The 16849-nt window shown below is 34.6% G+C and overlaps 2 protein-coding genes and 1 pseudogene across 2 annotated transcripts; 2 read left to right on the top strand and 1 right to left on the bottom strand.

Annotated features, from left to right (window-relative positions):
* Positions 1 to 1415: 1415 nt before the first annotated feature.
* On the top strand, positions 1416 to 2561 carry LOC133690232 (ethylene-responsive transcription factor SHINE 2-like). Its single transcript, XM_062110460.1, has 2 exons — positions 1416 to 1631; positions 1908 to 2561. The coding sequence occupies exons 1-2, from the start codon at positions 1507 to 1509 to the stop codon at positions 2407 to 2409; spliced, it is 627 nt and encodes a 208-aa protein (XP_061966444.1). The 5' UTR covers positions 1416 to 1506; the 3' UTR covers positions 2410 to 2561.
* A 4278-nt stretch (positions 2562 to 6839) lies between these two features.
* On the top strand, positions 6840 to 8173 carry LOC133689374 (uncharacterized; annotated as a pseudogene).
* Positions 8174 to 9004: 831 nt separating this feature from the next.
* Positions 9005 to 14981, bottom strand: LOC133689373 (RNA-dependent RNA polymerase 6-like). The gene is made up of 3 exons (XM_062109215.1): positions 14829 to 14981; positions 10853 to 13627; positions 9005 to 10083 (listed from the first exon to the last, which is right to left on the bottom strand). Exons 2-3 carry the CDS (start codon positions 13568 to 13570, stop codon positions 9205 to 9207), a joined length of 3597 nt encoding a protein of 1198 aa, XP_061965199.1. The 5' UTR covers positions 13571 to 13627; positions 14829 to 14981; the 3' UTR covers positions 9005 to 9204.
* Between the last annotated feature and the right edge of the window lie 1868 nt (positions 14982 to 16849).

Genomic DNA, 16849 nt, shown 5'->3' on the forward strand with positions numbered 1-16849 from the left:
ACAAATTAAAAGCCATATATGGATTATTTTAGAATCTCCATTGACTTTATTTAAAGTGTATGGACATAAATGTTAGGAAGGGTCGACACCACATGATCATTATGTGGCCAACTCTTTATGTGAAAGCTGCTGGCTCCGGTTGGAAGGATGCATAAACATTTAACAGTAATTAAAATTCAAGTCTAAAGTAGTGGCTCAAGTGCTAGGTATATAATTTTATCTTATTATTTTTGTTCAAATTTAAAAATAAATTATAAGATATTTATTTTTATCATAGATGCATCAATTATGTTAGAGTAATCTATCTAAGAACAATGGCAAATATATTTTGTCTCGAGATGAGAAAATTGATCGAAAATACTTCATTTAAAAAAAATAGAAAGTTAATTTTATTATATATGATATACCCATCTAGATGATTTAATTTGTCATTAAAAATGCCATTTAAACGTACACTGCCATATTTTTAATTTCTAGCAAAAATTGGAAAGGAGAAAAGTAAAAAAGGAGGGGCATCAAATCAATGGAGGGCATGCTTGCTTTTCAGGAACAGGTGCCTCACAAACTTAAATGCGCACCCGTACCCTTTCACATGTAAATATAATAATATTTCAATACTTTTTAACATAAAAAAAAATATATAAAAAAAATTATGTATTAGACAATTATATATATATATACACACACACACACACACTTTCCATCAATGTAGCAGCATTCAAGTAACTAGTTTTTCATGTACAAGTATAAATAATTAAAACGTAAACCATCATTTATTTTTTAAAAAAAATTAAGGGGAAAGATGACAACTGGTTAAAACTCCGGGATCCGATCTATTCAGGAAAAACCCTGTAAAAATCTATTTTTTTAAAACGATTTATTCTGATTTTTTAAAAAAAAATGGATTAACCCATTTAATCTTTTAACCCTTCTCCTGAGCTGAGTGAAGTTTAATAATTATGAATGTATTTATATAAAACAATATTATTTTCATACTCTTGAAAGTATGTATATATATATATTACATTACACAGATTCATCATTACAGCAATCAATAATTATAATATTGTGTCAATCAGTCAAATATTTTTGATCCATGTAATTAACCCGATCATTATAATATTTTTGATCGTGTGGACATACAGAATACGATGTAGACTTGCATGCAAGATCCTTTAACTCCTATGGTTTTGATTGGTCGAACATGTTAGAGGTTACTTGGTTTATCCTTTTTAGCTGGGCAAAAGCAAATATACACATGCTATCATTTATTCTAGTTGTTATGAAGCTAGCTAGCTAGCCAGCCAGCGTTTTGATTTCTGCATCACCAATACCTGTTTAGGTGAAATCTTTATTGCAACTTTAGACTTTTCCCATCCAATTCACATAAATCTGTCTACATATTTAGTGCATTGTCTGCTTCTCATTACCTCTTCTCTACAAAGTCTCTCACTGATCTCTCTGATCACTCTCGTACTTGCATGAATTATATTATTGTTATTATATATGATCTTAATTTGCAGTGTTTTTATAAGTTTTCTTTCCCAAATCATGGTACAGTCCAAGAAATTCAGAGGCGTCAGGCAACGCCAGTGGGGCTCTTGGGTGTCTGAAATTCGCCACCCTTTACTGTAAGCCTTACCTTCACCTACTCCCTTCATTAATAATTAAGATCATCTGCCTCCTTAGGAAAATATAAAGAACGTTAGGGTGTAAGAATCTGCGTGTTTTTGTACCTTGATAGCAAGCCACATTATAATGTTCTGGCTAGATCTCTTGTTATTTATGATCCCTCATTCTCTTTTGCATTTCTCTTGAATTAATGTAGAGAGAGGAGAGTGTGATATGGGCTAGCTAGGGATGTTTCAATGATTTTTAGCTCTTAATTTCTTAATGTTTGTGTGTAGGAAGAGGAGGGTATGGCTAGGGACATTTGAGACAGCTGAGGCAGCAGCAAGAGCATATGATCAAGCAGCTATATTGATGAATGGACAGAATGCCAAGACCAATTTCCCAGCAAGTCATCTTGATCAAGACACTAAGCTCGGCGGCAAAGATAACAACTCTCCCTTGCCTGCCAAGGCACTGGCTGAGCTTCTCTACTCAAAGCTAAGGAAGTGTTGTGGAAAAGACCCTTCTCCTTCACTCACTTGTCTAAGGCTTGACAATGATAACTCTCATATTGGCGTGTGGCAAAAGAAAGCTGGCTCTTGTTCAAGCTCGAATTGGGTCATGAGGGTCGAGCTTGGAAATAGCAACAGGAAGAGCACACAAGTTATGGAGGAATTACGACCTTCATTGTCATCAGAATCATCGTCAAGAGTTGAGATTGAACCTGAGATTGATGGTACGGATGAAGAGGATAAAATTGCTATGCAAATGATAGACGAGCTACTTAATTGTAATTAAGTGACCTTCATGGAACCTCTATTTCTTGTGGGGTCTAGACACCGGACCTTCCTTGACCCCTGTTCGTGCCCTACACAGTAGCTAGCTAGATAGCTAGTATGTGAATCCCTATATCTCCAGACCATCACCTCATATATATATATATATATATATATATATATATATATATATATATATATATATATACACATGCATTTGCCAATTTCCTCACAGATAAACAGTTGCCAATCATAGAATCCAATCTCATTCCTCCATGGCTTTAGGAACTTAGTCTTCGTGATTGGTGACTGGAAAATATATATTCTACAAACCAATAAACACCTGCTTTAAGCCCAGACACCATTTCTCAATGCAAGCTGTGTTGATTAGACGCCGCAAGCCTAGGTATTATTACTTGCGGAGTACTGTATATAAAGCCAGTTTGCCTGATGTGCAAGGAGAATCAGCCAACATGGTGAATTCTCATGATGTATATCATCTCTTATTTACAGCTGCAGAACTATCTGTGGAAAGGGAATAAATATATACATATAAGATCCTTTCCTTTTCTTTCAGTTCTAATTAAGAGTGGCTTGAGTTTTAATTTGATGAGCAAGACGTGGGGTACACATACCTACCTCCTTGTTTACAGGTGTGCCAATTTACTCATAAAAATGTAAGGACTTGAATACTATATATATAAATGTGTTTTTATTTAATTATGTGCCACATAATATAATTAATGCCGTTAATATATATATATATATATATATATATATATATATATTAATAGGGTTAAAAAAAATGAGACAAGATTCGGCTTATGATATTGATGATGTACTAACCTGCATCGGAAAATTAATACATGCATGCTACAAAATAAGTACAAACACGCACAAAAAAAAAAAAAACCTTCGTGAAACAATTATAGTGACAACAGTCCACTTGATTGTGTATTTTAAAGAGAAATCCAGCCAAAATAACCTGTATTTATATCCTACCAAGCACATTTGAGGGTCCGTACACTACACTACGAGCCAGGACATTGAAAAAGTAAATAAAAAATTGGCTCGAGTTATATATTCAACTAAAAAATTATAATCTAATCAGATAATAATAGTTAATGACTAACATACACAACAAAAGAATCATCGAAACCTGCACACACAAAAAAAAAACAGTCACCGAAACAAAAAAAATAACAAAGCTAGGGTTAAAAAAAAAAACTTAGGTAACGTATGTAAGCATGCATTGTAAATCAAGTGAGACCAGGATAAAACAACATAGAGCAAATAAAAAAATCAAAGTTCAATTCCAAACAAATCAAAAGTAGATGGATGAAATTAAAAAAATCGATTAAAAAATTAAAAAATAACTAGATAATCAGTTAAGCCAACCAAACTCTGCAACCTAGATCATGTAAGTAAAATAACTTAGTAGAAGATAAACTATAAAAGATTATGAATTAAAAAAATCCTAAATTGAAAAGTAATTGTAATTTTATAAATTATTTCAAATAAAATAAATAGAAACAAAATGAATAGAGACCATATATGAAGGAATAACAAATTGAAGGAATGTTTTAGAGTTTTGAAGGGGCATATATATAAATCAATGAGAGATAAAAGAAATGGAAAACAAAAGAAAAGGTTGTTGTTAGTGCCAAATGAAAGAAATGTTAGATTTACACGCCGCCTCATCATAGATGAGATATCGAGATGAATCCAACACCGTCATGAAAGGTGGTGTTTGGTCATCGGACAACACTGCACACGCTGCTTTAATGGCTCGAAGGATACCTACTTGCTGACACGTTTGCTACGCACGTCATTAGATTTTTTAATAATATTTAATATTTAGTCAAATATAAAAATGCTTCGAGTCAGCTTAATATTTATCAAAAAAAACCCTGATGAAAAGATAAAAAAGCCCCTGAAAGATAGTTTAATAGATTTTTTTTTAAGGGTAATTAAATAATTTTATTGTGCTAAAAAAATAATAAAAAGCCCATGAACATTATTTTTTATTTTAGGGGTTGCTAAGTCATTTTACTGTGTTAAAAAAGTAGAAAGACTAATATACCCCTTCACAATTTAAAAATAACAATTGAATCATGGTGGGAACAGCGCGTGAATAGTATCCTAAGTATGAGGGTACATGAGTAACTTCCTGACAGTTTTACTTTGAGTTTTCTTTTAATTTTAATTCAAGATGGATGCAATCAAGGCAGACATTGGCTAATTTTAAAAAGAATGCTTTGTGTGTTTTAATCTTAGCTAAAAGCCGATATTTTATAGTAGTGGTTATATCGTTGATGGTTTTAGATTTTTCAAAATAATAATTTTAATAATAATAATAATAATAATTCCTGCGAATTCCTCCTGGTCGTTCGGGTACTTCTAGCCATTTGGGCCACAGGATCCAAACAACCAAGATTTTTAATTGTTTGAGCCCGAGGCCCAATCAGCCACTCTCTCCTTTCTCTCCCTCTCCCTCTCACAGACTTTCGAGTTCCGAGAAGCTTGAACGTGGCGCTGCATATGGCCACGCGCGCATCAAATTTTCTACACAGAGCAATCACGTTCTTTCCCGCCATTTGAAATGCCCTGCCTACGTGTCACCTCACAAGACATTATCAATCATCGTCAACCTCTTCGTCAATGTAGAGTTAGAAACTACCACCTATGGCGAGAAAGAATTTCTCCGGCAATCAATTTTACTGCAACCTCATTCAAGAATTATAATAAATACATCAGGTCAACAAGCAAGTTCAACAATCCAAGAGTACATGTATTTTTTTTACATATACTACCTTAATATTAAGGGATTTCTCGTTGATAAAAAAAAAAAAAAACTTATTTTTTTCAGGAATATAAAGCTCATATTCAAGCTCTGACAAGCTTCGGTCTAAAATGGCATCACATGAGAAGCTCAATTTATGCAGGGAGTTCATCAATTATATGAGCTTTTTTCTACAGAACAATGACTTGATGCATGACAGAAAAGCATTTTTCAGACAGCTAATTAATCAAAATGTACCATCACCGTTGTAATAATGCTATATAATACTGTACTTGTGCTTTAATTTCCACAAAATATTAATTATTAACACTTTGAAAAAAGAAAGAATGTAGCTTGACGTATTAACTACAGGAGGAGATGTATGTGGACTAATAAGTTTTGGAAATCATTTTTGCCTAATATAAAAACGTGTGATATATAGGCCTATAGGGTGTAGAAATTAATTATTTTTTTTTTATTGATATGGGTGTTCGGCCAGTTTGCGCGTATCTTGATTAATTCTATTAGCTCTAAAATTAACAATTATATAAGCGTTTAGTGGTCATCATATTAGTAATTGTAGATATCAAACCTAAAATTGCAAAAAAAATAAATCTTTTAGTCTCTAACACCTTTTTTTTTTGGTATTTTAGAATATCCGAGCTAACTTCGACGCACCACAGCTATTAATACTTCTTACTTGATTACGTACTAGATGGTTCCAAGTGTAGAAAGTAGCTCGACGTGTCAATAAATGTTATATCAAGTTAGAACTTCTTCTGTTTCGTATGATAAAAGTCGTGAGGTCTAGATTAATTTCACAGCAGCTTGAATCACGATCCCAGAAGCTCTAGCAAAGTAATAAAGATGAATTTGACAATGGGAAGGGACAAATCTTATAGAAGTAGTTGGAAGATCATAAATGAATAATGCTCCATATCTCCTTCTGCCGGCAACGTCAACAAAGAACAATATATGGCATTGCTGCTTGTTAATTAGGGTTTTCAAAGAAAAATGGGTGGGTGGGTGGGTGGGTGGGTGTTAATAAAGAAGCAAGCCATTGATGTAGATTGTAGACTTGTATTTTGTAATAAAGTTCAAGTGTTCGTCGCTTCTTGTCAATCGATCCTTCTCCCAAAATGCTTGTCCAGGAGACCCCTCCCTCTTTATGATCCCATTTAATTTGTAGGGCACATCACTTTTGTTGGTGCCTATATATATATATATATATAATCGTGGACACTGTTTAGCTGTAAAACAGAAAATTATGAAGTATTTTAGAAAATTAACATTGGAAACAAATATTTTCTTGTTAACCCTAAGAGAAAAATGAAAAGGAAAAGTTAGAAAACAAAAACTAGGGTTGAGAAAAAAAATAATCAAAAAAATTGAACCGTTAAAAAAAATCAATTAAACCAATTAGAATTTTGAAAAAACTGAACGGTTCGGTTTTATAAACCTGAAACTGAAAAAATCAAACACATCCAAACCAGAAAAAAACCGAGTCAAACATGGTTTTTTCTAAAATAACTGGATCAAAACCGATTGGTTTGAACCGATTCTGATTTAATTTTGGTTTTTTTAAAAAGAACTAATTTAGTTATTTTCTTTTATAAAAATCAAACCAAATTAAAAATAATCACCGAACAAATAAATAATTCGAAATAGAAATGTTGCTGGCCGTTCTCATCTCCAATTCTGAGGGAAACATTCTTATCGAATTACGGTACCATTTTTAATGTACATGAATTTGTGTATTCTCATCTGTGTTGTGAAGACCACATTATTTGTCTATTTCTCCCTGTAATTTCATTGAACATGTAGTGATAAATATTGCAGATATCAATGAACAAAATCATAAATTCTATTTTTTAAATCAAAATTGATTTATAAAATGGGTTATTTTGTAGATTTAATTAAGCTAATGAAGATATATTCATGTGGGAAATAGGATTTGTTGGTATTTGATAAATGTTAAAAGTAGATCTCCTTTAAGCATAATTAAATTGCAGATTTAATGGCGTTCCGGCTGAGGAAAGATGACATTGGAGAGTTTTTTTTTAGTTAAATTGGGTGCCGACAATCTTAAAGGAGCAAGAAATGAAGAGCTCTTTGTTGCTTCACATAAGTACGTAAAATTTATATATATATATATATATACACACACACACACACACACACCTTCTTACAAATCTTTTTTAAAAAAAAATTTTGATCAGGTTAGTTTATGTTATTTATACCGTGATTGGAGATGTTTGTCTTTACGTTGTTGGCAAAGATGAGTACAATAAGCTTGCTTGTAAATATATTTTAGCCTACTTATAAGACTAGCTTGACAGAATTAATATGGAGTTTTACCTCCACCGAATCAATGGAAAACTGAATTTTTTAATAAAAAAAAATATTATTTCATAATTTTTTTAAAAAAAGATTAAATTTACTCGAATTGATTTCTAAATCAAGTTTTATAACTGTATATTTTAGCATCTTAATACAAGAAAATGCTAAGCACAATCATTTCTATCATAACCGAGAAACATTAATTTATTTGATTAAATGGTACTATTTAATATGAAAAAAATTAAATATATGATTGAAACCAAAGTAATTCCTTCTTTTTTCTATGATTGAAATTTGTGTGTAAGTTGAACATTTTTACTCATGGTGCGTTTGCTGTCCTCTAGTGGCTGAAGTGATTTTCATCATCACCGCATCAATCAGGGATGTATGCCAAAAACCTCCAAGTGAGAGGTTGTTTCCTGACAAGTATGGAAGGATTTGTTTATGACTGGAAGAAATTGTTTGGAAGGTATGATTTGTTCTTGTACACTTTAAAGATGGTTTGCATGATTGCAAGACACCATGTTCTCTGTCACTGTTTTGTTGCAGTGTGTTTCTTGATTTTGCATCGATATGTTTTTTTTTTATGTGAAGGGAGTCCTGGAGAACACAGAAAGAACGAATCAACAGGCTGATAAGGTTGAAGCCTCCCACCAATATCTGATCCGAAACCTGATTGAAGTGCTTTTTGCAATCTCAGTTATGTTCATCCCCTGGAGCCTGAACCAGCAGTGGTTTCTATTCAAGTTTGAAACTTGAAACCAAAAGGCTCAGCTGAGAAATAATATAATGGTGAGTACTTTCTTTTTATGTTTTGGACAAGAGATTATCGTGTAATAAGAAGAGAGACTTCTGGTTTTTGGTTTCCCGCCACCCTTCAGCATCATGCACAGTTGGTAACTCATCTGCATTTTAGGTTGAGACCTGCACCACAGCATAGATCAGATTGGCATCAACTGCACACGTTATCAGTCCTGATTCAGGACAAGAAGCTACACTGCACACTGACCATTTGATCAGTATTCTCTTCTTGCTCCATAACTCTAAGGATTATAGCAGGGCAACAAACATACAGACACGAAGATCTCTAAACGAGAGCTGAATGATCCTTCTTTTACTTTGTACTATTATGAGTTGTTTCTGGCTTCCTGCAGAAGACCCAAATGCCTAAATTCAAGAGCTTGCTGGTAAACTTAACCAGGCAACTAAGAAATTATAAACCCCGAACAACAGCAATCCACATCACATGCAATACAAACTTATGAGAAACTAAGTTTCACTAATTAAAACGAGTTCCATTGAGACCAGATGCGGTCCTTGACAACCGCGGGAACCCTAATGGCTACATGGAAGATTGTTGCAGTTCAACCCTACTGCTCCATGTTGTCGACTGAATCAACATGACTTTCTTGAGCCAAATATTCATGCCTGGACAAAATATGTCAACCAGACTTTCTGACCTGACCTTAGGAAAATAAACCACCAGATCATTCCATACAGAGAAACCAGCTGAAAAGACTATTATTGCAAGAGGAACACTATTAACAAAAGTGATAATGCCAGTTCAAAATCCATCATCTTATACCACAATAAAAACATGGCACCTTGCTATTAACGATATTATGGCAGAGTGGCCCTGCAGCCAAAAAGTACGACCGCTACAAAATATAACTCAATAACACCTTCAGATGCTGGTCACATCCTATCAGCAAGATACTTGGCTAGTGAATTCACAGGCTTAGCAGAGTCAACATTTCCTATTCTGCTATGCTGAATCTTGATCCGAGCAAGGTAATCAGCTGCAATCCAAGCAAAGCTCAGCATAACTGAAATACCAGCACCATCTGAATCTTGCAACTCCAGTGACTTCTGAATCCAATGAGGATGGTAGGTAACCTGATACCAAGCGGACGCCTTCCGCTCATAAAGCATGTTCTTTTCATCATCGTCGAGTTTCCCAAAGTCCAAATCCATTTTCTCAAAGACTTGCCTAAATTCTCTCTTTAAGCAATTGTAAGAGTGTTTGAGCCTCTCTTTCAGGTCCCCTTGCTTCCTACTGCTGCCTTTCGGCATTGACCATACATGCCCTGTTACAACCTCTTCTTCCCTCTTCACTTTATACTGAGCAAGAAGGCCATTCAGCTGCCCATCGTATGAGCACTTCCGATCCCATGCATCACTGATATAATCAGTAGCTCCCAGAACTTCAAGATCCAAATCATACGGGATGTCACCAGGAACAAAATTAAGCTCAGAAGATGCAGCCACATCATCGTCATCATAAGCATCTTTTATCTGGCGATATAGCCTTCCCAAAATTTTCTTTGATTTATAGGACTGGTGATCCTCTTTCCCCATAAAATCTGGATAAATTTTGGGTTTCAAATCCGAAGGCATGGAAACAATTTTCCCAGTCTTGGGAAAATCAACAGCTGTGGCCGCTAACTCTGCTAGAGTTAGGCACTTCTCATCCAAAGCACCATACTCACTCAAATCAGCACGAACTACATGTGCATTGCAAATTGCCCCTAAATTCTCGTTCGCCATGTTTTTTGCAAAGAATTCTACAATGTCCTGTGTGCCAAACATACAATCATTAGTAATTTACTCAGTGGCAAGCATGTAATTCTACATGGTTTATCCCCCAGGTGTAGAATTAATAAAATGAACTACAATTGAGAAAGTGTATACTACAGGTAATACATTAATTAATCCAATAGAACTTTGTAGACACAACAGAAAATATATACCCTTCTTTAAAGTATGCTTTTCCCCTCATATCTAATATTCCAGTTCAACAATATAGTAGAATTATGCAGCAATGCTTCTTTTTTTTCTGTGTTTTTTTTTTAAGAAAAAGGCTGATACCCAGTTATCGCATGCCTACCCAGTTATCGCATGCCTATCCACAGAGTAATTGCTATTAAAATCCGAACCTGCACTGCTATAATGCCTAAAACTTCAAACATTACATGAACCAATGGCCCCTGATGATTGGTGCATGCATTTGATTAAGAAAAAAAAGTAAAAATGATTGGAGCGGTGCCATCTAAGGTGCAGTTAGAACACTTGTAATTCAGAAAGTTAGATGATATATTAAACTTGAGAACTGCATTCACATATCCAGGATTAAAAGAGGAAAAGGAAGAAAAGGCATTCAAGAATGTTCACGAATGTTAAAACTGACATTAAGGTTTTCAAGAGCCACATGTCAATTTACAAAGGAGGTGAGGAAAGTCTTTCTCAAGGGTAACACGATTAACAAAGTTTTTCAGATATCATAACGAGCACCACAACATTCCACAAACTTCATAGAGGAAATTTGAATAAAGCACATGGCTACCTGATGATTCACAGGCCGAGTAAGCTGTTTGGCTTCTGCAGCATCATACTGCATGGGTATCCAGCTCCTCTTACTAGGAGGAATAAGGTTTTCATCCCAAGTGACAAAGTAGAGGTCCCCATCAAGGTCACTTCCAGAAGCTTCATTTGCATGGGGCCTTTCACCTTTCTGTGGGAAGACAAGGCAATCATACAAGTGATGAAGTCCTGGGGCATCAACCGCTTCCAGAATCCTTATATCTCCAGGATGAAGACAAGGATTCTTAGCTATTACCACAGTCCCTTTGACGACTTGAAGATTTTTCTTGGTCTCACTAAACTTTGAGCCATGCTTCACAAAACAGTTTTCCAAATATGAGTTGGAGACTTGGATAAAGCACTGACCTTGTTCAAGCACCCCTAGCTCATCCAAGCAGCCCATCAACCATCTCCCAGATGGAACAAAAATTCGAGCCTTTTCTCTGAGGCCCCAAAGCTGTGCAGCTCTTACACAAGTTAGCATGCCTCGCAAATGAGGTTCCTTCTGAGGCTTGAAACCTGCACTCAACATTATAGCAGCAACATTCCCTTGCTCAGCACATGATGCAGTGAGGACATCAAATGCGACATCCGAGTCCACAAGCATTTGATTTAGCTTGGAGACCATAAGTTCCTGCATCTTCCAGAAGACTGCATCAGGAACGTTGAGAGCTGAGAGCAATGTAATTATCTGCCTGTTTAAGAAACCAGGTTGAAACCTAGTCCAAGAGCAGATTTCCAAAATAGTATGGTTTGATTGGAACTTGTTCATGCTCGACCTCAAAGATAGGCGGATGCCATCACCTTGCTCTGGCCAACAAGCCACGACTCCTTTGCAACCAGCATATCTGATTTGGTAAGCACAGGGGGGGTCAAAATCAAATTTAAGTTTCTCTGCAACTTCCCTGGCAAGATCTGGAGTGATCATGCCAATGCCATCGGAGAAATCATAGCCATTCCTCTTAATATCAGGAAGATCAGAATTAACCTCCTCTGGTGGAACTTCTATAGTTGCATAAGTAGAGGAGAAACACTGACCCATTCTTGCAGCACACTTTGCAATGTTCTTATTGGTGAACTTTCCCATCCAACTTTTAATAGCCATCACATTTATGTTTCTGTCTTCAGCAAAAAACCAAGCAGAACGGTCCCTCAATTGATTGGATGAGAAAGCCAAAAAGGAGTATCTCCGACCACATAAATAAAACCCTTCAGTCAAAATGCTCCTCACTCTTTTGAAGATTCTTGTTTTTTGAGGGAAGGAATAAGAAGTGATGGCTCTGACAATAGGAGCAGCAAAATAGTTTAGAGCATTTGAGTTCATTGTCTGCAAGCCCTCATCCATGAAGGTAACTCTGAGAAACCGATCAGCAACATCCTTGTATTTCCTCAAAACCCTGTTCGAGAGTTCAACTTCAGGTGGAAGGCAGTAAGCTTTAGTTGGAGTGATGACCAACCTTCTAATTTCTGCAATATCATCCAATTTTTTCTGATTTTTAAAATTTTTTGGGTTCTTCAGCAACCATTCTTGAGCAACTTTCAGCTTCTTATAAGCATCAAACACTGGGCGTCTGTAAGGATAAATGTGCTTCAGTGCAGCCACATTGACTTCAGTAGGTTGATTTCTCAATAAGTCAAAGAAGTCATTTGATAATTGATGCTGATTGAATATGCCTTTATGCATGACAGCATTCACTAAAAACAATACATCAAAAGCTATTCCCTCCTTGTGATGAATACAAAAGAAAGGATCTGTCATGGGCATTCCAAAGTCTGGTTCATCCCGAATCCTGATCGGTCGTCTGAGGTATTCCTCCTGCACCCTCCTTTCCTTGAGAAAATCCACAGCTTTTCTCAACTTTGGACCATGACGAGGTGGGATTGAAACTCTATAAGAATGGCACCGACCAATAGCCCCACTGGCTGTAAAATCTGTGGTTCGGATCCAAGGATCGTCATCATCCAACAAATCAAAAGGAACTGATACTTTGATATCATCATCTGCAGTTCTATACCAGACCCGAGGTGCAGAAGCCAGCTGCAGCAAGAGAACTAGACATGATGTTTCTGTGTACTGTTTGATCTCATTAATGTCTCTCACTAGGAACTCGACTTTAAAATCACATTTTATAACAGCATGTTCAGCTGTACTTTTGAAGGAGAAAGCAGTATTTCTAGAGAAACAAAACCTGCATGTTCCGTCAAAAGGATCCACTAGAAAATCAACACCAGTAGGAGGTCCTCTCCAACCAACAAAGAACTCGTCACGACTAACCAAGGTCCCTATCTCAACACCCACATCAGATAGCTTAAAGGGAGTTGTTTTCCTCCTCCTCTGATTCAAAGTGAAAGGATTTTCAGGCCCCAAACTAGCCTTCAATCCTTTGTTATTCAAGAAGAGCTCACATCGGTCTGCAGCATCAATAGCCCAAGTTGCTGATTGAGGCAACGCAAAATGCACAAATGCATGGGGCTCCACTCTCCTATAATCTTCTGTTCTTGTGATCTTTGTGATGTCAGTAATCTCAAAGTTGGGATAGGACTCAGGAGGGGTCCATGATGTTTTCAATCTACACCGCCAAACAAGTCCAATCTCTCTTTCCAAGTATTCCAAAAGATCTTTTGCAGTGACATGAATGTCAAACCCACCAAGACTAACTTGGGTGACCACTGTTTCCTTTGCACTTCCTTCTGTCTCCATTCTATTGTTAAAGATTCACCGCTGCTAAAGATTATAGGAAGATCTTCTAACAAGAACCTGTTAAGGAAAACATGACAAACAGAACGAAGATATTAAAACATATGATTTCTTGTAAAACGCTGGCAACATCAATCCCACAGATTCTCCCAAATAAACAAATCAAAGAACAAATTCACAAGTGGCAACAACTAAACAAAATAAATCTTGAGATTGGCAATTTTTCAAGACAGAATTTTGGAAATGTGATAACCAGCAAAGGCATGTGCCATGTCATTAATCACTTACAACACAGAACATCAAAATTTCACAAGTGGCAACAACTAAACAAAATAAATCTTGAGATTGGCAATGTTTCAAGACAGAATTTTGGAAATGTAATAACCAGCAAAGGCATGTGCCATGTCATTAATCACTTACAACACAGAACATCAAAATTTCATTCTTTGGCCGTAAAAGAAAGTATTCAACTTCCCATACAAACAACCATGTAATGCACAGACATGGTCTCTAATACTTGTCAAAATCACCAAATAGAAACAGCGCATTTGAAAGTTCGGGGATTTAATCTATAACACTACCTAATTCCATTGTCATTCCACTTTCTCAGAAACCATAGAGACTTTCAAATGAACCGCATCAATCCACTTCACAAAAAGCCCCAAACTAGTTAACACATAAACAATATAAACCAAACGTATCACATATCATACATTTCAGAATAACAAAATAAAAGCACTTTCTTTTTAAGCAAAATCATTGTCGCAAATTTACGAAAAAGAAACAACCCATTTAAGAAAGTTTGGGGTTTAGCATAAAACAACATCCAAATTCCAGTTTTCTTACAATTTATTAGTAACCAAACAGAATTTCAATAAACCTCATAAACTCATTACATAAAAAAGGCCCAATGTTTCCATAGCAACACCCAGGACAAACAAATTAACATATAAACAATCTAAAACATTGTATGACATGATCATATGTTATTAAAATAACAAAATAAAAAAACTCATTCTCGTAACAAATTTACCAAATAGAAACAACCCATTTGCGAAAGTTTTTAGCTTTACCCCAAAAAAAATAATTCCATTTTCTTTACTCTTTCTCAGCAACCAAGCAGAATTTAACAAACCCCATAAACCCATTTCATACAAAAGCCCCATTTTTCCATAGAAAAAACCAGGACATACTACTTTACAAGTGCACGATCTAAACGATGCATCACATAATCATAGATCATCAGAATAAAAGTACTGACCTTTCGGTTTTCCTCTTTCGATGTTTTGATCCTGATCAAGCTAGAATTGAGACGATCTTCATGGGTTTTGAGTGAGCAGAGAGTAAGGAATGTGCGAGTTGGCAAGCAAACAAAGCATTGGTTGGGAGTTACTGTGGCGGTTATTTTAAAAAATAAATATTTTTAAGATTAATATATTAAAATTATTTTTTTAAAAAAACATGATTTTAATTATTATTTATAATTATTTCAGATTTTTCAATTTATTTTTTTCAACGAGATCATGTTGGTTTTGAATTTGAACTTCATAATATTTTTATTTTATTCGGAGTTATTTCGTTAGTATAGTTAAGTACCAGGGGCTTACCCAGGCTTACAAATGTCTTTTTTTTTAATTTATTTTTATTGGTTTATTTTATCTGCACTGGTTAGAGATTTGATATACTAACTTAGTTAATTTAAATTTTTTTATATATTTTTTTAATTTTATTATCTGCATGGGTTATTTTATATATATTGATTAATTTTGACACCAAATCAATTGGTTTTGGTTCAAGCTTGGAGCCAAAGAATAATAACAAAAATGATCTTTTTACCCGAGGTTCTTTATATTTGTGTTGATGGTTTAAAAATTAAAAATGTTTATTTGCATGTTAGACAATAGAAAGGGGATCTTGAAATAAATTCTGATGTTGTTTTAAGTGAAATTAAATTATTATATAACTGAATATTACTCATATTTAATATATAGTATCAACAGTGATTGTCATATATTCTCAAGTCAATTTATTTATCCTAATTTTTTTTAGTAATTTTAAAAATGCATCTCTGTATTGATATTGAATTGATGCAGCATGTAAGTTATCCTGCCTGTATATTAATTCCAAAATTGAATATATATATATATATATATAAAAGAAAAAACACTAATCAAGTGTTCTTAACCATTAGGTCAACTATTTAAGTTGATATAGACCTCATTTGTCCTAGTTACTTAAAGAGATAATAGTATAATAAATGTGTATAATTTGAGGATTTTTATAATAAAGTTGATACAGTTTATATTAAAAATCTATTAAACCCGGTTAGATTCAAGATATTCTCGACTTAATCAAGTCAATTTAGATTTAGTTTGATTCTAATCTTATAGTTTGAGCTTTATCTTAGATTGGTCATGGGGCTTAATTATTTGTATGGGATTTGGCAGCAAAGGCTCCTAGTTTGGCAAGGAGTAATTAATTTCCAAAGTCTTTTCTTTTTATCATAAGAATTTCTTAAGTATCCTAACTATATATAAAAGAAAGGGGGTTGGCGGTAATATTTATGTGCTTATTTTTTAGAAGTTTCCATGCGGTAAAAGGATAGCAATAAAGGCAACGACAAAAAAGAAGATTCTTTGTTATTGTTTTTCCATGTTTTGGGATTTCATTATATCTAAGGAAGCTAAATGGATTTCATTTTTAGGACATCAACGGCAGCTTCAACAATCTTAGACCTTTTTAGGATATTGATCTTGGTCACGAGGAGTTTTAAAGCAAACTAGTTACATCATCCGCGCGATGCGGTGGGTTAATTTTTTTTATATAAATAAAATAAAAAAAACTAAGATTTAAAAATATTATGTATTTTTATAAAGTTATATCCAAAAATCTTGAGTTTAACGACAACATCTGACCCAAAAGTAATATTTATAATATTAATAATAACATTAAACTTGCATAACCTAAGTTTAAGTGAGTTTGGCTGCAACACCAGACTTAATAACCTTGGATGTGGGTCTAGCTGCAAAGTCGTGTCATAAAAGTGTGATAATTAAATAGATTAATGAAAAAGAAAAAAACAAAGAAAAAAAACCAACAGGAAGAAAAAAAATCAATGAAGAAAAAGAAAAAAAAATCTAAATTGACTGGGTTAACCCTTCAACGCAGGTTACCCCGTCAAACATGAGATTCGTGTCATAAAAGTTTGATAACTAAATAGAAAAAAAAAATTGACGGGTTAATTGGGTTAAATCGTCAAACCAGGTTAACCCGTTAAGCCCG

The sequence above is a fragment of the Populus nigra genome, chromosome 3, assembly GCF_951802175.1.
Source record: "Populus nigra chromosome 3, ddPopNigr1.1, whole genome shotgun sequence".
NCBI lineage: Eukaryota > Viridiplantae > Streptophyta > Magnoliopsida > Malpighiales > Salicaceae > Populus > Populus nigra.